The following is a 23761-nucleotide window of genomic DNA, read 5'->3' as shown; positions in this document are numbered from 1 at the left end:
CTAGTTCAAATGTTGCCTTTTTGTGTGTGTGTGCTGATTTTTCCTTCCCTTTTTTGTTATTCTTCACAGTTTGGTGGTTTTTGCAACTGCAATGTTTTATATCTTTCACTTGTATGTCTTAGTGCCCTACTACATATAGTAATCAGACTGTTTCCTTTGCTAAACAGATGGAATTTAATCTATTGCTTACTGATTTATAGACTTGTGTAATCGTTACTTATTACTTATTATGAAACAATTGTCGTATTACATTGTCCTTTTCACCGGCAAGACTGATGGGTATGGTCCTATAACATCAGATACTTCTTCAGATCATGAATATGTATTGGTATTCTGTTCTATGATGTATTTTAATATTTGAAATGAACATTCCCTTAACACCTGCATTCAGACTATTATTTTCAAGTGTACAGACGTGAGATGGAGATTTGGTTATTTATGGAAATGAAGACCAGTTGTAATTTTGAATCTGAATTGTTGAATCCTAACTTCATAAAAAACCATGATTCAGTGATGTCTATAGATAATGGACGCAAATTCTGCTAAGATTTTGGAGGGCATTTATGTGGGTAAAATAGTAGGGATATTGTAATTCAAATAGCTGGGCTTTAGAAAAGTTGAAAATATTTTAGAGTTGAGGCAAAAAGGTAGAAGGTGTGCAAGGATGTGTTCAGAATGATTATTACAGAGTGGTACTTTAGAAATTGTGCCATTTGTTTCTATGTACCTTTGAAATCCAGAAGACAGAATTTAAATGGATGGAAGTTCTTTAAAGTTTCAATGTTATAAAATTGTCCCTTGTCAGTCATAAAAAAGTGAGAAGAAAGTTGAAGGTCAACATGCATATGAGTAGAGAACAAGCCAGAGGAATGTTTCTTTAGGTTATTATATTTTCATGGTCTTAAGCCACAAAGGTTTGAAAGGTCCAACTAGAAGAGTAATACTCTTCATTTTAATCTTCTTAAATTCAGAACCATGGTTTTAATTTTCTCAATCAAAAAACAACTTTTCAGTTCAGCTGACTGAGTTTGGCAAAGTTAGCAGGGAGCCAAATTTAGAGTTGTGACAGGAAGCTATCTTTAGACTTAACTATGGAGAGACTAGCATCTCTGCAATTTTACACTCACTTTAGATTAGAGTCACGTTGAAATGTGTTGGTGTGGTCCAGGTCAAATCTTGACAAGTGTGCTAAATAGGACAATAATGCCTGTGATAGCAATTTAGAAAAAGGGATCTAATCACTTGAGGTCCACAGTCAGAAGTTGTTAAGGAAAAAATATGTGATATGTTTGATCATATTTTAGCAGGTACTATTTGGACTTGAATGTTTAGGTCGATTGTCACCTTTTAGCACTAATTGATGGCTAATTTGGCTTGATGGGAACCATAATTTCTGTAGTTTAGATTTGAGAACCATTGGAACCGTAAAGAAAAAGAAATGAGTGAAGCTATTCAGAAAAGAAAAGTTATTAAATTACCGATTACTGTGTACAAAGGGAGTCTATGCTAATGAGATTATAAAGACCCTTTTCTGTTATTTAAGACAGACCTAATTCTCTTATTTTAGCAAAACATTTTAAAACTCAGTGTATTTGTGCAAACCCAAAAGACACAGATTGTCTCAGACAGTTTTATTTCCCACTCTTTTATATTTTCCTATAATTGCTTTGGATGACAAGTTGCCCTCAAGTCGCAGTCTTGGCACTGAAATCAGTGGGAGTCACATGAGTTCTACAAGGGCTGTAACTTAGAATTTAGTGAGTGAATCAGCCTGACTCATATCACCACCATTTTCAACATTTGTATTAAGGAAGAGTTGATTAAAGTGGTGTCTCCCTAAGATCTCGAATGCTGGCCACAGCTGATCAAAATAGTCTTTACAATCAAAACTTAAACATAAGTTAAAAAAGAAAAATTGAAAGAAACTTTTTTTTAAACTAAGTTATTCAGATCAAAATAAATACATTTTTAATATAAATTAAATTTAAGTTAAATTAAATTAAACGTCCCACAAAATCTTGGCTGCTGTACGTTCTGAGCAGGTGGTACTGCCTTAAATCTTCCCTCCTGCCCCATGCTTTTGTATTCTAGGACAGGACAGTGTTTTAGGGTGTTTCTGACTCAGAATTTATGCAGACACAGTACAGTGACAGAAGCCTTCACATTTACACCAGCTTTCCAAAAATGGCATTTATACATCCTACCAGTGTTCAGCTGTGTTTAATACACATTGTTATCCATTCAGTAAATTATTTATTATAGGCGCTTATGAAAGCGGAATGGTACAGAGAGATCTAACTGTGCAATTTATTTTATGTTAGCCAGATCCTCCAACTTACCACAGTATACCATGTAAAAATTTTTTAGGACCTGAATCTTTCCATCCTGTGTATTGTCTGAGAGTAAACTACAAAATCAGAGAGAAAGCAGCTTATTTTCCAGTAGCTGCAGGGTATTTTGAATAGCACTACCAATAAATAAAAAAAAAAATTTTTAATACAAGAAAACCTATTTGTGTACACACTAAAATTGTCAATGAATACCACAGCAGACAACTTTTACGTACACATTTTTCTTAACAAAATACACTTAAAACGTATGTTACAGTTACTAACAGATGGGAAGTTGACAGAAAGATAGAACTTTGTTTTACATCACTTGGTTTGGATTCGTAGCCTTTTGGCACTGTTTTCCTATAACACCAGTTTGGTGTTGTGTTCTTGTTGCGTTCTATATGAAAGAATGAGTCTTGTTCTTGCAGTGTTAAAAAATCAATGCCTACCAGCTCTTTCATCTTTCAAATTAAAAACAAAAAACAAAAACAAACGTACCCTAGCACAAAGTGAGGGTAGAATATAAAACAAGACAATGTTGACTATCCTGTCATTTGTTGGTTTCTTTGTATCCTCAGTGGCCTTTATTCATTATTAATATGTTTAGTTCTTAAACGTCTCAGCATGTACGGGCAGATGGGGCTTTGAGCAACCTGGTCTAGTGGAAGGTGTCCCTGTCCATGGCAGAGGGCTTGGACTAGATGATCTTTGAGGTCCCTTCCAACCCAAACCATTCTACAATTTTGCAAATGCTACAAATGGCCAATATAAGATCGAAATGTTAATCAATTTCTTAATTGTCTGCTCAGTTGTTTTTTGGTTTCTTATGTATATTGACCACTTATTTTCTTTCTTTGGCAGATTGTAGCTTTGCGTGAACAAAATGCGCACATTCAAAGGAAAATGGCAGCTGGTGAAGGGCCTGCTGAATCCGAGCATATTGAAGGAATGGAGCCAGGGCAAAAGGTTCATGAAAAGGTATACAGTGTTAGTTTTCATTGGATCGCACAATCAATATGAGAAATAATCAGATGTTAGATTTTTGTAATGTGAATATTTTGTTGGACGTTCCCTTTAGAATATTGTCTGCCTACTGAAACCAGTATCAAAAAATGAGTTTGTTTAAATGGAAAGGAAATGCAAATGGGCAGGTATTTGATAAGGTATCGAGTAGTAAGACCCACAGCTTATGAAAACCTTTTCTTGGAATTTTTTGCATAATGCTACAATTAAGGATACCTTGTCCTGTTGAGTGATGCTCCATACGACACGTACGGAAGAGCAAGGCTTAGTGGCATGTAAATGTGAAAAGGTATATATGCAAAAACTGCTGCCAAAACAGCCCTTAAGGGAATGACAGAGACCTAAAAACTAGAAAAAGTAATTTTCCTCTGTGCTGTCTATAGATACTCTTCAAATTCATGCCCATGTTCATGTAGAGAGAAGTGAAGAGCTTTTAGCTTACCTAGCATTCATTGAAAAAGAAATCAGTATATAGAATTTAGGCTAAGTATTTGCTGCTTAAGGCTGAAAGAGAAAAAAAAGGTAGAGAATATCTGATTTAGAAACAAGTTTTTCTTCTAAGCTTCAGTTTTCCAGATTGATAAAAACCAAGTTGCACATCTTCCACTCTTGCTTCACAGTTATTAAATTAAAATGCAAGCATAACATAACATTTGGCAGATAGACGAAATTAGTAGAGCTGCTGCTTAGATCTCTAATTGTGCATTTTTGTCTAATGGCATGTGATGAACAGTGGTATAAACCCTACTTATAAAAAATAACACTCATCATTACTTATTTATTTTATAGGCAATCCAATTTAAAAGGGTGCACTTGCACTGCAGGCATTAATTTTACATGTTTTGCAGTTTAGTTTAGATGTGTATTTTTCTTTGAGTAATTTATGTGGTTGAGAAATATACAGTAAACAAATACTGTTCAACTACTTTCCTCTTCCTTGCAAAATCTTAGTTTGACACATCTGTGAAATTTTGTTATAACAGTGAACATCCCCCTCACTTGTGCTTTTAAATATAACCACACTGCTTAGCTGAAAATCTAATTTTCCACTTTCTTTGCAAGCTATGTCTTCTGATTTGAGCCATTGGGCTTGTTGCTTGTAAGCAGAACTAAGTGGAAATAACAATATCTGTCCTTTAAGAAATCAGCATATTTAAACATTAATGAAAGAGGAATGAAAGCCAAAGTAACACATTATTATAACTTATATTAAATGTTTCTAGAATATTATTTCCAGAAAACTTCTGTGTTTCCTAATCAAGGCAATTTAATTTGCTCTTGTTAAGCTCAATTACAGGCTTGTGCTTACTAATTTTTGCTCCTTATAGTAATGAAAGCATACTGTCAGCAGGAGGCTACGTTGACACCAGATCAACCAGTGCACTCTAATTCACATCCTCTGCACTAACTGCTCTCTAGCCTGCTAATATCACCTCAGTGCCCACCATCAATTCCTTCTTATTTTGTGAAGTCCCCACTTGGAAAGATACTTCACCTTAGCCCCAGACTCTAAGCATCCCTTTAGAAAATATTCCTTCAATGTCAGCAGTAGGGATGGAGGACAATAAGCTGTGAGACAATGGTGTGCACCCTCTTCTAATACAGGAGATCAAAGTTCGGTTTCAGTCAATCTGAGTAGTTCCTGTGTTTTAGGTTTCGACTTTGTGGCTGATAGTCACAACAATTATATAGGTAAAATAAAAGCGATACCTTCAGGAAGTCACCATATTAATCGTGCCTGTCTTCTTGGACTTCCTAGGAGATACAGACATGGTAAAGTATATACAGATATCAAAGTAGAGTTTGCCTAGGTTCCCAGAACAGGTAGTCACAAACTGGTATAAGCAACTGGAGGATTCCTCAGGTAAAAGTTACCTACAGAAAGAGTTAGGTAGCATGGCTAACATGGGAAAACATGAAGACTGGACTGTTTTCTGAGATTTATGTGTGTCGAATTTTAACGTCCTTTCTGAAGCTGGAATAACTTCTTGTGTGTTTAGGAAAAAGATGTCAACATAGATTTCAGCTCATTTGTAGCATTAGAACTGAATTGATTACTATACTCTTGGGGGGGCAAGATTATTTGACTGCATCTCACAGGAACATGGAAATTACTTCAATGCTTAGAATAGGTGCTAAAAGAAGTTATTAAATACTTTTAAGCTTCTTCCTCTCAAGAGGATTGAAAGAGCAGTCCAAGAATTTTTCTGGGCCATTCATTTTCTTTCTGAAAAAAAAAAAAAAAAAAATGGAAAAATGAGACATTGCCAGAGAACTGCAAAGTTAATGTCATGCCAGTAATTAAAAATATATGACCAAAGTTGCATTAGTCTGTTTATCTACACTGATATTTGCAAAATTATGAAAAAGCTAATGCTGAAAGATAAAAGTTAAAAAAAAAAAATGTAAAATGTTCCAAAAATGCTAAAATGAGAGTTTGTACATTTTATAGGAAGTAGTTTATGTGTATATATTTTTATAAGACAAAAAATTTGGTTCAAAAGGAAATTGTCCTATTATATCATAAATTGATTTCTATAAAGCAATGGCTTAGTACATAGTAATATTTTTTTTAAAATGAGCAATAAGGGAAATCAAGCTAGTTAACCTTTAAGAAATAGAAATCTTATTAATGGTGACAGGGTGTAATCGTAAATGGAGACTCATTATCAAGTATAAATGAAACATCTCAAAAGAAAATAATAGTAAAATAGAAGTAATGAGAAGCATTAACTGAGAATATTTATTACTTCACAAAACAAGTGAAGGGAAAAAAATCTAAAAAGAGAAAGACTGAATGGTTTTTAGGTATGATTTCAGAAAATTCCAAACATTGCAAGACATCTGCTATAGGGAAGCATTGGGGAGTATAAAGAGCCTCTTGGGTCTAGCTTTTTGTGCCTGGAAGAGGCTGCAGGTTGCACTGTGAGTTGCTTTCATTGGTAGGTGGATGCCAGGTCATTAAAGAGGTAAGGTCACACATTTCCTAGGGGAAACTCGACCAGGTATGTTAAAATTTCTGCTTTATGACAATAAAGCTTCTAAGCTCTATCATTTAGGCAAGAGAAATTTAAGAGCTAGCAAGTACAGTGATTGCAAATACTCGTTGACAAATACATGGCCAATTCTCACGTATGAAGGCTAAGGGGAACTTCAAAATAGAGAAAACAGACAAAAAATATTCCAATGATAAAGGTAATGAAACAAAGACAAGTAATAAGTATGAGAAACAATTAATAAGTATGAAGGGTGATCCAGGAATATGCAAAGCTCCAGAATTTGCTCTTATTGCCATCTATCAGTGTATTTTTTTTACGTGAAATAATGAGATCGTATTAATTGTTCAAATCTGTAAGAAAAGTTTCAAAGGAAAATGAAAAGAAAGAAATTATGGCATACCAATGATCCAGTTAAGCTAGCACTTTTTATTCTCAGTTCCAAACTGTGACGTGTTTTAGAGAAAATTCATCAAAACAAATATTTGGGATTATTCCTATGCAGGGTTTGGGGGTTTTTTTCAGAGTTCTATTTTGTTATGTGTAGAACTATATCGGAAAAACATTTTTTCCTGTCCTATCTGAAGTTGCTTTGAATAATCTTATTGTTCATATTATAAACAAAATATACATAACTAGAGAGAGATTCTACTTTACCAGTATAAAAAACACATGTATTGTTATGGAACTTCACTTCATCACCTTTTAGCTTGTTTTTCAGACAAATGACTATACAAATGCTAATGTTTTGGTTTGGAAAAAAATATTGTACATACTGGAGACCAGCATCAGATTATTTGCCCATCTAACTCGTAACCCCTTGTGCTGTTTTGCGTATAATTTTGTCAGTATGATTCCTTCTGGTTTTTGTCAGAAAGTAATATAGAAGTCCTTGTAAGTGTATGAAGTAATGAGTTACTTGAGGAATCCAATGTCTCTACTTCTATTTGCCATTTTGAACTAGGAATCATTTTCATCTATATCCAATCAATGATCATGGTCAGGTTGGAGGAGGGAAATATTTTTTCCACAATATTTGAAGGACAGTTTGTCAAGATACCCCAAATATAAGATTTTCCCTACTAAAATAGTAACTAGTATATTTAAAGACGTAGCGGGATGCCTGAACCTGTGACTGAATCTCATGCACCATCTACCATATGTAACTGGAGCAAGAAATAGGAATGAGTCTCAGATGCTGACAAGAAGCACATTGTGCTCTTATTTCTTGCTATAAACCATGTCCCTTTAAAGTGATGCTTGCTGGACCCACACACACACAAAAAAAAAAGATGCTGTGAATAAGCAGTATCTTTTCAAACAAAGTCATTATTTCATACTGGTATTTATTTCAGCTTCCATGGAAATTGAATTATTCAGTAAAATGAAATGTTTTCAGAAATGCTCATAAGCAAATTGGGAAGGATTGAAGTTGCTTTGGAAAACATTGAATCTTCTCATGTTTGTATACCTTAAATGTCCACTATTACAGTACCCTCTTGACTTATAATGATCTTTTTCCTCTATCATTCAAAATTCATTGCCTATTCCTGGCCCATATTGGAGAATATTCCTCAGTAAATTCCATGCCGCATCTTTTAATTCAAACATATAACAAAGCATTGCTATAATTCTTCTGAAATTAATGGAGTTTTATCAGAGATGAATTGGCCTGGGGAATGACTATTTTTATCCTCAAAGATGCCTTGTATGCATAGGATAAAGCACTTGATAAAGCACTTCAGCGTGGATTTCTATTACGCTGAAGACATAAAAGCTAAGTATTTCAGTGCAGTGTAAATCTGGGTGTTTCTCCTTGGAAGCACACTGTTTCTATTTTTAAACTTTATTGCTGACATTTGTAACTGCAACTTGTAAACACTAGTAAAATACAAAGCCTGTTCCTCCCTATTTGGTGCCTGTATTTATTTTTTTAAATATTTCATATGTCACTGCGATACTTATAACCTGCTAATAAGGAAACTCTTCCTTGTTCCACGATCTGTAACTGTATCATTAAAACTCATTAACTAGTTTTGTTTTTTTACCTACTTTTTCTAATAAGCACACTACCGTGGTCCTACCCACAGCAAGGGCAGTTCTACGAGCATGGTTGTTCCCTTCCCCGCAGAATAATAAACCAGAATATTTTATGCACATGGAAACAGCTACGTATACCAGGATAGGTAAAAGAGTCTGATGGTTCTGGTGCAACAAAGAGCTTTTTCTCCTAAATAAATAACGCTACATTTTATGAGGAACTCAGAGCCATATATAATTGCTTTTTACGTGTATTAAACAGCTGGGGGGGTAGGGGGGTGTTTGCTTTATAATATACCTCAGGCAGTCACATTCAGCTTATTTAAGAATCACCCTTTTTCTTCTTACTCATAACACTAACATATTCCAATAATTAAATCAAATTCCAGTAGTTTCTAAACACTAAAATCTGTTAAAACATTGACAACAATTACAGACATTATATCCTGTAGGAGTAAAAGGTGTTTTGCCAAAGCAAACACAGTGGGCAAAAATGTTCAGCGTGCACATCAAATACAACTAAAATGAAATAATTAAAGTAACAGGCCTCTTTCAGAGCAATCATCAGAATGTGTTCCGGTTTTGGACTTGACCGTTGTGGGATTTTCTGATCACTTTGTATGGTTAGTAGAAAACCGCAGTAGAAAACTCCCCATTTCGGTTTTTACTAATTAATTTCTGCCACGTGTGCTCCTCTGATTTGAATGAATAGATAAAGAAATCTTTCCTTTTAACTGGCAGTATAGTGGAATGACAGAGGAAGGAGTGAAGGCAAGACACGTGGAGCCCTCATCAGAAGCAGCAATTTAGAAGAGGAATTAGTACGGATTGAACACCAACCATCAAAGGGGTGTTTGTAACTTAGAGAAAGTTTGCTGTAAGGACTTTTTGTTTGCCATTTCCTGGGTGCAGTTATAATGCATGATGTATAAAAAATAGTGGGAGATGTGATCATTGCCCCAAGGCATTCACGTTCTGAATTGGAGGAACAATACACTTCAGGCACAAAATGCCTTTGATAACCAGTTGATGGTTTGTTTCTAAGCAGTGCTGATATCTTTCTGGCTTTCTAATCATCTCTTTCTGGATTAATATTGATAAAGCTAATTAAAGAAGCGTGTGCTGAGGAGGACTTAATGAAGACTGATGGCTTGACACACCTGGGGAGGGGAGGAGTTTTCACTGAAAGGAAATATGGCTAAAAGCTGCAGCTGGGATTAGAAGCCCTCATGGACTCACTCCTCTAAGGAGTGAGTTTGGGAGAGCATGCGATATTCTCCCTGAAAGAGTCTAGGCAAATACTTTGTAAGTATTGTTCTGCCCAATAGTTTAGTATGTCTGCATGACTATAAATACTTAGTGCTCAGCACTATAGCATAGGGATTTTATTATACTGAAAAGCTGCATTACTTATTTATGTGATAAATCAATAGATTTCTCAGATCTTTAATTTTTCAAGAAATCAGCTCTCTGTTTCAGCGCTTCGTCTGTTTTGTATCATTTGAATTGTCTTTCAGGCATAAAAACTTCTTTTCCTTTTCACCTAATAGAAACCCCTATATACTTTTACATATCAGTCCTGTTAAAACACTGCGTTAAAAGTCTCATTGCCTTTGCAGGGCAATTTTACCCTTCAGGCGCTGTGCTAGCAGGCAGCATTGGCTGCCTGAACTTTGCTGGATGATTTACCGCAAGGAGCGGCCAGGCCAGGCATTTCTAATGGTAGGCTGGTGAGACTACTAAGAAAAGGGGAGTTAGCCAAGGCGAATGGGGGCAGGGTTTGCACGTCTAATTTGGTTTGTCACTTTACTAGCCCTTATAATAAAGAAGTGGGAACTGATTTCTCTCTCCCGCGTAAGATCTCGGAAACCTCTTCTAATAGTGTAAAAGAGAAATAAGCAGGCATTCTGGAAGAGACCAGCAACAAGAAGAAAAATACCCACCCATCAAGTAAACCTTTTTTGTTTTTTTTTCCCCTACCCCATTTTGTAAAATGAGCCAAGTGTGACAGATGATTACAAGCATCAGAAAGAAGAATAAGAGCTGAAAGTTGGTAAGGAAGCAGAGTTGTTCCAGATCTTTGAAGCAGTAATAAAAGCTGGAGTCTTTTGATGGCTCAGTTGAAAGAGCAAGAAATGAGGATGTTTGAAGAGAAAAGTGCTGGAGAAGGTAGCTATTTTTACATCAGTATTGGGGTGGGGAAGAAATAGTTTAATTGAGAGAACATTGGCTTTGATAGTTGAATAGAGGTTGGAGAAAATTCAGAGTAACTGAAGAGGAGACCTCTAATGATTATGAGATTGCTACCTGACAAAGACCAAAAGATGTGGAACAAGTTGGAGAAGTAGCATATCCTTCAAACATAAAGAGGCAACCAACCACTTAGAAATTACTGTGACCGCTTAGGTGTAACACTATTATTTTGGGAGTAGCTTTTCGCGTTCTGTTTTGTGTGCTGATTATATGGGTGATGATCATATTGCTTTTGCTTGTTTTGCTGTCACTTGTGATTAGGCTATCACGTAGCTATGTATCTGTGTTAATATCATTTACTTTCTTTTATACCTTTTGCATGAGGCATTTGAATGGAATAGGGGTGCAAGAACTCTATGCTATAGTAAAAAGCATCTTTGGTAACTTGATATTAATTTATTCTTATATCTCAAACAGCATCAGTAAACATTACTCTTTGCAGCACTAAACTTTACTCTTACTTTCATAAAGTCAGGTGATGTCTATAATTTAGCTTCCTTTGATGATTGTTTTACTTCCTTTTTAGTATTCCTGTACTACAAAATTCAGACAAGTTTATTTGACCTGAAAAATATACAGTATTTCTGTCTTTCCCCTGATGATCTGGCCTTCATGGCCAGCTTTTCTAAGTAGGAAGGAACATCTCCACCACTACAGAGCTAAAAATAATCTTTTTCCCTGGGACTTGGGATAAAATTTTCCAATTTTTCTGCCTGTTTTAAAAGCTCTAAAAAAAAAAAAAAAAAAAAAAAAAAAAAAACACCACCAACAAACCAAACAATTGCCCACCTGTTGTTAAAGCTTTTAAGCTCTATATGGCATTTCTTTCCTGTTCTTTCTCATGTAGAATTTTCTATATATCTATTATTCCTAGCAATTACCTTGGTTCAATAAAAGTCTAAACATAATTTAGGTTTTAAAATTGGTACTACTACTGATGATGTTGTATTTCCAAAGTATTTCTAAAGTGATTTATACCACTGAAATTCTGTATATTGCATGTGAAGTACAGGAAAACTTTCAGATCTCAGCTGCCATATCAGCAGTTGACTGACCAAAAGTCAGAACAACTGACCAAATACATCCATACTGTTATTGACCAACAGCTGTCACCTGCCTTAGTCGAATATGAAAGGAGAAGTCTCACAAAATGAAGTGAGTCAGTGATGATTCTTTAGGTTAAGATGCCATCCTAGAATAAGAGGGAATAATAGTGTACGTGTTAAGGTCACAGGCTCATGTCAGATATAAGGATATGTCGTATCTGGAGGCAGGTAACAGTACATTCCGGTCTCCAAGAGTTTCTGCAGCAATGACATTCTGTTATTTAGAAAAAATTCTGTCTTAGTCTTTTGTAAATATTGTGATTTTTCTGAAAACAGTTGCTTGCTGAACCTTAGCTTGTATCCTTTGCTTTACTTTTATGTATGTTTTAGATCATTGCTTTCCCAGAAAAAACAAAATGCCCTGATCTGGCACATTATAAGGTTCAGCGAGAACTTGCATAAACTTGTGTTCTTTACTTACATACATTTCCAAAATTTGAACCTCCACATAGTTAGCAAATAGAACTTACTATATGCAGACCTTTGAAAAAACATTTTAATGTTGGATTTTACGTTGTATGTCAAGAAAAATATGTGTAATCAAAAGGGTGTTTTTAACAAAAGTTTTTGTTTTTAACAAAAGGGGGTTTTGTTGTTTTTTTGGTTTTTGGTTTTTTTTTAAAGATAACTCAATTCTGTCACAACTGTAGTGTAACATAGCATCAGAATTCTTCTGGGTTATGCTATTTGCCAAAGGTAGCCAGCTTAACTAACACAGACAGTTGCCCTGAAAGTTGGGAGGAGATCCTGAAATTTTTTCAGCATGAACTCTGAAAAACCACAATGACGTTGTACTGACTTGAGAATATGGTGAAGACTTCAGTTTTGACACTAGGGATTTATGGTGTGATAGTCCTTTACAAAAGAATTTAGAGAGTGTCTTAGTAAAGAGTAGACATAAGGCACACACTTTTAGGTTGTGTTTTTTTTTTTTTAAAAAAATCAACAACACACACCATCCCCTGCACCATAAAAATAGTAATTTGTTCTAGGAATTCTAAAAGAGCAGGCTTCTGAATTTTAAGATTACTTTCAATTATTCAAAGGTACCTTGTGCTTAGACAGCTTAATTTAGTCTTCAGGCATGGAAATGCTTATGCACATGGACATCATGTGACTCACCTGCGCTCATACTACGACAAAGTGAGAGGCACTGATGAGGAGTAAATGAATCTTATCAAGTAAATGAATCTTGTCTCCACTGCTGATTGCTCAGAGGTAACCCTGTGAGATATTCTTTTCTCCCTTCTTGCCACTCTCTGAGGTTAAATTCTAGCACAAAATATTTAATTCATTACTGGTTGATAGTATTTAGACCAAACGTATCTGTGTCAGGTGTTTTACAGCTGGAGAGAAAATATCACTTGGAGGTGCTTTTTACTGTTCTTGGGGTTTGCCTTTATAAGATTAGGTTCCTGTGTATATTTTGCCACATATGTAGGTGACTATAAGGTTCTTTCTACAAAATAAAATGGAGAAGTACTTTGCAATCAATAGCCTGGGACAATTTTACAATGTCTTTGTTAACTGCTGTGGTGTGGTGTCCTTAGTCTTTTTTTTTTTTTTTTTTTTTTTTTTTTTTAGCTTAAATGTACTTCCACTCAGTTTGCCTTCAGTATTATCGCTCAGGCTTAATTGAAAGGGCAATGTGAAATAGATTAACAGAGGCTAAGAGTATTCTGGGTTAATTTTGTTTTACACTTGCTCCTGGTATTCCTTTTACCATTGTTCTTTTTTTTTTTTTTACTAGTAAACCAGTCTGTGGCTGCTTTTCCTTTTATTATTTCATGGCAGAGAGAATAGGGGAGAAAAATAACAGTCTAGGGGGGATTTATTGTTATGTGTAATGCTCCAATTTGCTGTCCTTCTCCCTGCTGACGTTCCTATACAAGCAGCAGATTGCCTTACTGCTGTGCTTTTTGGGTCTTGAAAGAATGAAAATCTGATACCGGGGATCTTGGTTTCCTTTTCATACTGTTCAGCAGTAGGGAACAAGAACATTTATTTACCTCCTCCGTTTCCATAGACCACAAGCAACTCAAAGATTTTATTTATTTTTTTTTTCCTACCAGATATTTCTTGTTTAATCCATATTACCCTTTACAATGGCACTCAGTCCTACAGGATATTTTTTGAAATTTGATTTCCTCTGCGGTATACCACCTCTGTTGTAGTTAATGTCACTGTCATCAGATTTACTTGATGATTATTTCATCTCCTTTCTGTTTCTCCTCCTAGCTCGTTTCGCTATATTTGGTGAGTGTAAAAGCTTTCTTTATGAAGTAAGAGTATCTCTGAAAACCTTAGTATAGACAGTGATTTCTCGGTTATTTCTCTGGTATGTGGTGATATACCACCAAAAAAAAAAAAACAAACTGGGTAAAGCCACAGCGGGCCTTCCTCTTGCTGTTGCTCTTTCCCTCCTTCTTCCCAGCATCGAGGAAAGCAAGAGCTACATTGGGTGCAGATGTAGTTGCTCATTTACCTTTGTTTGCTCTGAACGAACCCAAGCAAAGACGTCTGAGGTTGTATGAGGTCTTTCCGGCTGATGCCAACCGGATTTCTCATCTGGCTGAGAAACCCGTGGAAGGGGGTGGGGGAGAGGGCAGAGCCCCTTATGGCATGGGTGTGTGCAGCGGTGTGTGCTTCTTGTGTCTGTAGAAAGCAAAGAAGATATATGAGAAAGAATTGCAGCATTGTGGTCTAAATAAGTAAATGTGATAGAAACAGATGGTCTATCTTTTATTGGATAAACTAGTTAGTACAAAACCAAAACATTAGAGCTTGTAAGTTATTTGCCACTTTTCTCGAGGAAAAATAACCATTACTAGGTAGATACTTTTATGTGAAATCATTCAAATTAAGGAATGATTTCACAACTACGTTTGACAGACAGCGTCATGAAATTTGTTGAAGACTTGATCTGGGGACCACATACATTTTTTTGTTTTCTCTGCTAGAATATTTCAACTGGTTAAAAAGTTTTCTTTCCTATTCCTGCCCTCCTTTAAAGACTTCCCAATTATTTCAGCTTACTTTCAGTACTTTCTTTTTTTGCCCCTCTGTACTAATCTGACACTATTTCTTGCATATATTCGGGATTTTCGGTAGTGTACTTATATGACAGCTAAGAATGTCTACTTTAAGACTTTTTGTGCATGCTCTTTTGAGATTTCCCTTAGTGCTTCAGGTAATAACAAACAGAGATCTAATCAAAATTTAGATTTCATTATTATAAGCATTCAGCTAATTGTTTATTTACAAATGGATTGCTATTGATACACAGTATCATCAAAGGAAACTTTTTGAGTACCAGGAAATATTTCAGCACAAAAAATGCAACCAAATTAAAAAAAAAAAAAAAAAAAAAAAAAAAGATGAGGGACGTGGACATTCTTCACAAAACCAGTAACAGAGAAGATGCTGCAGTTCTGTCTCCCAGCTTATTCCGTAGGGAATTCCTCTGGGGCAGGAGAGGTTCTTGCTCCTTTCGCTAATTCGGAAAATGTGTTTGAATCGACATCATCTACAGGATGCCTTTTACTTCTACTGGCATAACATATTTTCACATTCTTGTTCAAGCTTTTTTTGTTTGGGAGAACGGGGAAAGTATGACCATAAAACTGTTGGTTAAAACCCTCCTGAGAACCTGAGGAATGTTGTGTCAGTTACTCCTTGAATTAATGCTTAATGACTTCCTATCTGTGGTCTTTTGGAGTCATTCCTCCATGTGATGTAATTGTACAGTGGATATATCATAAAATAATAGCAAGACATAAAAGTGAAAAAATGTGAGTTGAAATTCCCAGGTGAAGTTCTAAAGTACGCTTCAAAATTCTAAAAATACCAAGATTTAAGATGAGTTTTCTATTTTTAATTGAGTTTTTAAAGAAAACTTTTTTTTACGCCAATCATACTAAAAAAATTCAAATGTTGATATTTTTGGTAAGTTGGAAATTTAAAGACTAATCAGTTCTATATATGAATACAGGAATAATGTAAAGCAAAAGTGAACAAGTAGAGTTAAAGCATCTTGTACAAAGAGTTCAGCAACGAATTATGAGGGAAGTTTATGTGCATAAATCAAAATACATACATACACAATTGGCAATCCCAGCATTTGTACACCAGTGAGAGATTAATTCTAAATATATTTTTATTTGTCTTTCCAGAAATCTCAGATACTAAGTAAATTAGTGGGGGAAAAAAAACATACATTTAACCCTTTCACATTTAAATTACATGTGTCTTGGTTATTAATATCTTAACAAGAAAAGTTTTGTTAATGAAAATATTTCTCTGCCAGTGAACATACTCCTAGATATCACAGCTTGCCATTTCAAAATGACAATGGTTTATATCACATAAGGTACATGTCATTTATTGCTTTTGAGATTTGGTATTTGGCTTATCATAATCTTGCAGCAATTCCTGGGCCACTATTTAGAATTGTAGGGAAAATTCAATGCAAGGTAAAATTTGTTCATCTGTGATAACTGCTAAAATTGCTGTATGAGATTAAAATTGTAAAACAGATTATAAATATCATAGGTGAAAAAGTTATCTCAAATTTACACAATGGAATAAAGTATGATGGTTAGAATGTTTTATCCTGTTTGAGTACTATTTTGTTTACGTATGTTATTTCTGCATATTAATGGGATTTTGATTCAAGTCGACTAACTGGACAACAAACTGAGTGTAAATAAGTTTAATTGCTATTGTCATTTTACCATGGTGTCCTGAAAGTAGATCAATGATGGTTCAGCAGCTACCATAAAACATCAAGATAACATGATTAACTAGTATAAAGAAAGCAAATTTGGAACTGAGTTATTTAATGTAATGAATTTTTAGAGTAAAATAATTTTATTCATGATCTGCAGAGGGGCAGGTGGTCTTGATCTGGGTTCATTTTATGGCTGATTGGGGAAAAAATGTTCTTAAAGCCATTAAGCAAACTAATTTTCTTTGAATTTGCTAGAAGATTTCTGTATAAATATATTTTGGAAATAATACAGAAGTGCTAATGAAAGCAAGCTTGGTTTCCTCTCAGATCTTGCTAGGAATATTTCATATATGCAGTGCTATACACCTTACCATCTGAAGGACAACAAGCGCCTTTTAGGACCAATATTCCTGTATGGATCTCAGAGCATTATAACCCATTTAAAATGACAGTTACAGTCAAATACTTTTTCCCCATATTGCATAATATAAATTTAACTGATAAAATTGCACCTAATCAAGAAAGTTAATGACAGGTTAGGCTACTTTGGTTTTATTTTTTCATGTAATAGGTCAAAATCAAATCATTTTGGTTTTGCTTGTTCTTCTTGCCTGTTTTCTTTTTGCCGTGAGATAACTAAATTTGTATGAAACGATGGCTTAGCCTATGCTGGAAAACATTAGTGTGAGTATCTATTATAATGAGGCAATGCCAGCAAGTCCTGCTAGTCAACGCACTTCTTTCCTGAAATTATTTGCAATATTAATTATATTCCAAATGAAATGTCAGTTCTGGATTCTTGATTTATTTTTTTTTCTTTATACCTATATTCATACCAGGGCTTTCAGCAGCACACAAATTACTTCAGCAGAACTTGTTCCTAATGTAGACCTAACCACTATGTTGCCCAGACTCTAAGCACTTTCTGATACAGTGAATCTGTGATTTATTAGTGTTGCTTCCTGTCTGCAGCGTGGCCTATTTTGCAAATGAAGTAGACCTTTTTTTAAGTTTAAATGCTGTGTAAGTTGAGCTAAGAGGTATGCATACAATTTGGTTCTTTTTAGGAGTAATGTTGTTGCAATGCGTACTTGAATAGTCGTAATGTCAAACTAAACCTATTTTTGTGTAGTATTCTTCTCTTAATGCAAACATTTACTTCTCTATGTGATGTTACATTCTGTAATCCCTTGATATGAATGAATATTAATCTTTTGTAATTTTTTCATACGTACACCTCTCTTATCTACCATGAAAATTATTGTGTTTTTTCTTCCTAGTTGCTTTTTTGATTTTAAAAATAATCTATGTTTAGAAAGTCTTTAGATAGAGTCCACATTAAGAGATAATTAATAAATAATGTCACTTCCCTGTTAACAGCGCCTCTCAAATGGCTCCATAGACTCAAATGATGAAGCCAGTCAAGTTGTCGAACTTCAGGAACTACTGGAAAAGCAAAACTATGAAATGGCACAAATGAAGGAGCGTTTGGCTGCACTGTCTTCCCGGGTGGGAGAGGTAGAGCAGGAAGCAGAGACCGCCAGAAAGGAGCTCATTAAAACAGAAGAAATGAACAGTAAATATCAGCGTGACATTAGAGAGGTAAGGAGTTCGCCGCACTGGCCTCCCATTTCTTGACTGTTGTTCCTGCGATACCCACTACAAACTGATAGAGGCCAATGAATATGGGCAGCAAAAGTTGAGTACTGATAAAAGCCCTTGTACATAAGAAACGCAAAATTTACATTAAGAAATAGCACTAGAAATCTCTTTATAAAACTGTGTTCATAAAAGTGGCTGTGTATTTGAGCAACTCTAATAGGAGGAAGGCCAACTCCTTCGTGGTTTAGCATTAATTGAGTGCATTCTGGCAAATTTTCAGCTATTTAAAGTTTTTAAGATGAACTCTGTTAAATAGAGGTGTCTGAAGTACACTTTTAAAACTCCTGGGCTCTTTTATAAAACGGTGTTATTTGTATAATCAATTATAACATTTACTCATGTGTGGTAACTTCTTTATCCCTGTTACAATATGCTATTCCCTTCTCTCAATAAATGGAAATATAATTCAGTTTTTTCTTTTCTTTCCTCCCCTTAAATTTGTAGTGCTCCTTAGTACTCTCCAGAGTCTCTTCTCTTATGTGGAGCTCAAGATATGTGGAAAGCTAGCTTCTAGGATCTATTTTGGTATTTTGGAATTAGAGTAGTTTTTCTTTCTGTTACCTGCTTTCTACGATATAGGTATTTCATATGGATTTGTGTGTGTGTGTTTGTATATACATGCATATGTATGTATATATTTAACCTGTTATTTCCAGTATTCTGGAGGAAATCTTCCTTCAGAACTTCTGATGCCTGACACAGCCTCAAAGTGCCTTCACATAATGGTATTCTGCCTCTTTAAGTATTGTATCACTTTTATCTGATTACAAAAAATAATTTGCACGGATATGTTTCTCCTTTTCCACCACTGTTACATTCTATCCCTAGAGGTCTCTAATATCTCCTCTCTCATTTGTCTTTTGATAAGTATTGCTATTTCACAGACACTTGAATTGCCACTTGCTGTTTCTCCCTTACATACCACATTACAAGAGCTAAAGGCTTACTTGCTTTCAGCCCTTTTCTTCCTAAGCAAAGTAGCCACTAAATACGTTTGCTGTAGAATAACTACCAAATATCAGTGCAAAATGTATTTGTAAGGGTGGCAGTGCCTTTGTTATTTCATATGTCCACAAAATATATCCTTCCTAATACAGAAGGTGAAATACCTGCAACAAGAAGGGTAGCTTAGTATTGTGTAACTTGGGTAAATTATTGGATTTTTTTGTGTGTGTGCCTTTTATGAATTGCATACATATTTACTATTTTTATGGGCTTTTTTTTCCAGCAATATGCAAAAGGATCACCTAAATATGGTCCATTTTAGGACTAGCTATTTGAATCAATTTACATGTTCATTGTGTCTTACTTGCAAAATAATCTCATTTACTTCAACACTGCTTTCATAATGTAATATAACACAAACAGCAAGACATGCACATCAGTAAATACTTTCATTGTGAAAGATTACGTGGCAACATGTAAGTCTTCTCAAGAGCCAGACATGAGTTTATAACTAATAACATTTTCTGCTTTCACTAAAATTAATTGAAGAGAAATAAACAATATAATAGACTAATGAATAATCTAAATTACAGCTATTGACTTCGGTGAAGCCAGCTTGTCATACACAAATAAAAACAGCTCAAAATTTGAAAGAAATCCTTATCCGTAACATATTTGGATCTCATACCCATATGTTATGGTTGTGTTACATATCCAACATTGGGGTCGCTAGGTTTCCTGAAATTTCAGGACATGTAACCTGCTGTCTGCTACATGTACTTCAGCAGAAAATGTTAGCAGGACCCAGGAATAAGAGTAGAAATCTGCATATACGTTTTTTTCCCCACATCGCTGCACTATATTTCTACTATTATGTAACTATAGCAGTTTTTCTGTTTTCTAATCAAGCCTGCTGTTTTTTAAGAAGCCAACAAGTAAACTTGAGCTACGTTTGCTGGTTTTTTGCACTGAAAAATATAGAAAATAGAGAAATATACAAAAGGTGAGGATTGTTTCTGTTTGTTCTACTCAACAGCTACTGCTTCAAATATCATAGCTACAAGAAATCCCAAAGGAAATAAATTCCCTTTAAAATAGAAAAATTACTGCTGATCATGCCTTACATCCCTGTCTACTGTTAGCGTGAAAATTAAACTGGTATAATATTAATAGCATTTTAATTGCCCGGTTCTTGATGGTTTTGTTTGCCACGTTAGGCAATGGCACAAAAGGAAGATATGGAAGAAAGAATAACAACGCTGGAGAAGCGCTACCTCAGTGCACAGAGAGAATCCACCTCCATACATGACATGAACGATAAGCTGGAAAATGAACTGGCAAACAAGGAAGCCATCCTACGTCAGGTGCAGTATCTGCATTAGTCAGTTGCTTTCTTCATAAACAGTGAAAATTAATGCAAAAAAGGGGGAAGATCTACAGTAGGAGGTTTCCATTAGGTTAATCTGTTCATTTGTAATCAATAGATCAGGTAATCGAAAAAAAACTAAGTTGTTCAACACCTTTAAGCTTCATATCAGCTACTACAACCGTGAACACCAAATCAATGCCTACATTCAACATTGGAAAATAACTGTGTTTTCTAATAGTGTCTTTCATAAATGCACAGTCATATCCCCTAAGTAAAGGATTATTTTTGCTTCTTATGTAACAATTTTCTGAATTTAATTTTAAATGAAACAACACCCCAAAAATAGTATAAGCAACAGAAATTTCCTTCTGCAGTAAAGACGAAAATTTGCATGCGATAGATTCTAATGATTTAGTGTATTAGTAGTGCATAGATAAACTACCTGTTATACTCTTTTCTAAAACGTATTCGCATGATTGTGCAGTTCTCTCTCATGATACTTTGTCTCCACGGTGGTTCCAAAAGCTGAAGTGTAAAGTGAACAGAAAAAAATGTTTTGTAATTTGAAGAATACGGTGTGAACTGAAAGCTAACGTGAAATGAATATAGTTCAAACTGTAAAAGATGAAGTTGCTCCTCAGCCTCAGTATCAGACGACTTTATTTTTTTCACCTTTCGTGTCTTCAAACAATATAAAATGCTATATAAGAAATAAGCCTGTACGATCTGATAATCTCTGCTTCTATGATTGTATGCAGATGCATTTACACACACATGCACACACCCCTCTGTGTGTGTATATATATGTATGTGACTACCTCTTCAGGGAAATTAAAACATCAGAACTCAAACTCTCCATCTGCTACCAGCTTCCTTTGGCTATTTTAGGAGGTGTCTTCAATTGTTAGAAAAAAATCCCCAAACCAAACCACCCAACAATGGAAAAGTAAGGTGCCTGCATCTGTCCTTAGAGTTTTTATTGCTGCCAGTGTAAGTCCTGCTGTGCTGCACAGGTCTACCTGCTCCAAGCAGTGATCAATAGAACCAGGTTTAGAATATATATAGGCAGACTTAAAGTTTCTTTGCAGCATTGTGATGTGAAAAGCCTACCTTTTCATGCTTTTGAAGGATTAAAAAAGAATCTGAAAGCACCCTCCTTTTTCATTATGTCTTCTGTTACTTGGAGTGAACAGGAAAGCAGGAAACACTTGTCAAGCCATTAAAAAACTCTTAATCATATGGTGCATCTCAGTAGGCCAGAAAATACTGCGGTTATTTCTCTTTAATTGTTATCACAGATATGATCACGAATGAATTGGCTGAGCAACAATTGTCAGTTTTAGCATTTCCTAATATATGATTGGCATTTGTTCAGAAAATTGCATTTGGCAATTTGTTCATAAACTTTGCTGGGAATTCTATCCTTTTGGAATTGTCCTTCTGTCCCATTTTAGCTCATACATAAACTTTTTTGTGAGCTGGACTCAATATTTCCGTTTAGAAAATTCTCATTTTACTGGCACCAATACTTTTATTTTGCTCAGATAAACAACGCATCGATCAGAGGAGCTTTTTGCTCGTCTTCATTAGTACCATTTTACAACTCCTTTTCTTCACCTTCGTATGATCCTTGAGCCTCAAATCACTCATCGTTAGTGAGACCAGCAGCCTGCATGGTTGAGTGAATACCTTTCCAACAAACTCTCCCAAGCTGGGGAGTACCTATGCTTATGTAGTGGGTTTTGATCGCTTCCCCAATACCCAAGAAATTGAAGGGAAATCTTAATTCTGATTTGATTTTTTTTTTATACTTGTTCACCTATCTTTGGCCTTCAGTTGGAAGACAAAAACAGACAGCTGCAAGAGCGTCTAGAGCTGGCTGAGCAGAAGCTGCAGCAGACGATGCGGAAGGCTGAAACCTTACCCGAAGTGGAGGCTGAGCTGGCTCAGAGAATTGCGGCTCTGACTAAGGTACTGCCCTGAGAAATAGGTTCGCTTCAGAAATCCCACTGTTTAACCCCCGATTCCTCACCTCAAGGACAAAAGTACTATCAAGCTGATTTGAATGGAGAAAATGTTTCCTGATAAGTATGTGCCACAAGTTTAACCAGGAATGGTCTCAATGCCGTGTTTGTAATTCTTAGCATTTTAGTAATAGGAGAAGTAGTGATCGCTAAGTTAGTCTACAATATACTTACAAAGCAGTCATTTATTTCCAGTACATCAGCTTTACTTACCCTAGGAGGATTCATTTTACTGTATAAAAGTTTCTGATTTAAGGGGAGAGGGGCCGGGGGAAGCCCCATTCCTACACATACTTAGTTCTTCTGGACATTTTCATACACCGTGTCTATGAAACAACAATTATTTCCATTCCAGTAAGTGCTACAAAATCAAATCTTCATGGCAGCTGGGATCATTTGTACAACACAAATGAGGACAACTTGCAGTACATACTTAGAAGGCTTGTTTCAAATGATTCTTTATATCAATGTTTGCAAAGACAAATGTCACACCCTGAGAGGATTTCAAACTGGGGTGGGGTTTTTTTTTGATAAATTCGTTATATGGCAGCTTTCTTGATAAAAATAAATTTTCAGTAGTGTGGTTTTCATATTTAGCTTCTAATACTTTCAGGTGTGCATGTGGTTAATACTACAGCTCAGGTATTACCAGCTTCATAAAGACATATAATGATAATATGTTTATTCTTCATCTCTTAAATTCAGACAAATAAAGAAAAATGCGTTTAAGAGATTGTATTAAACATCATTCTGATTTACCTAAGCTTTCCTTTCTCTATTGCCAAGGAATATTTCTAGCTATTTATGTGCCTATCCCTTTTTATATTTGATTAATTTTTTTTCAATTATCATGTTTTTCCATTTATAATGAAGCCTTAAGCGCTGAGCAGTTCACCACTGAAGTTCAATTTTTAAGTAATTTAGTTAAGAAGTAGAAAGAAAGAGAAGCTTTTGGAGGATTTGATGGTTGGGGTTTTTTCATTTTAAGGCAAGATCATTATTCAGTAATCAAGATTTTGTGCTGTCCACTTTAGGTTTATATGAGTGGGTGGGAATTTGAAAGACACTGAAAAAGGTGGGGGAAAAAAGAAGAATCAGCAAAAAAGGAGTTACATGAAATACCAAACAAATATCATTGCATTTTAATAAAAACTCAGGTGCACATAAGAGCAATCCCTTGGCATTTTAACTTTTTTTTTTTCAGTTGTTTCTGGTTCAACAAATAATCACATATTGTAATGCCCTCAGTAGCTTAAAAATATTGTTTTCTATTTTAAGAGG

General features: G+C 35.2%; 1 protein-coding gene across 4 annotated transcripts in view; it reads left to right on the top strand.

Moving 5' to 3' along the window:
• PPFIA2 (PTPRF interacting protein alpha 2) overlaps nucleotides 1-23761 on the top strand; it is a gene marked incomplete at its 5' end in the record, with an annotated part of 340138 nt that overhangs the window by 255847 nt on the left and 60530 nt on the right. For all 4 annotated transcript variants that reach the window (XM_082485262.1, XM_082485261.1, XM_082485264.1 and 1 more), the window contains 4 exons: nucleotides 3195-3311; nucleotides 17861-18082; nucleotides 20305-20451; nucleotides 22293-22427. In XM_082485262.1, coding sequence (XP_082341388.1) covers nucleotides 3195-3311; nucleotides 17861-18082; nucleotides 20305-20451; nucleotides 22293-22427 — 621 coding nt within the window. The remainder of the gene's footprint in view (nucleotides 1-3194; nucleotides 3312-17860; nucleotides 18083-20304; nucleotides 20452-22292; nucleotides 22428-23761) is intronic.

Source organism: Vanellus vanellus (assembly GCF_965231255.1).
Source record: "Vanellus vanellus genome assembly, chromosome: 1".
In the NCBI taxonomy this organism is placed as follows: domain Eukaryota; kingdom Metazoa; phylum Chordata; class Aves; order Charadriiformes; family Charadriidae; genus Vanellus; species Vanellus vanellus.
Note: the sequence above shows the minus strand (reverse complement) of the source record. Positions and strands in the feature narration are given on the sequence as shown.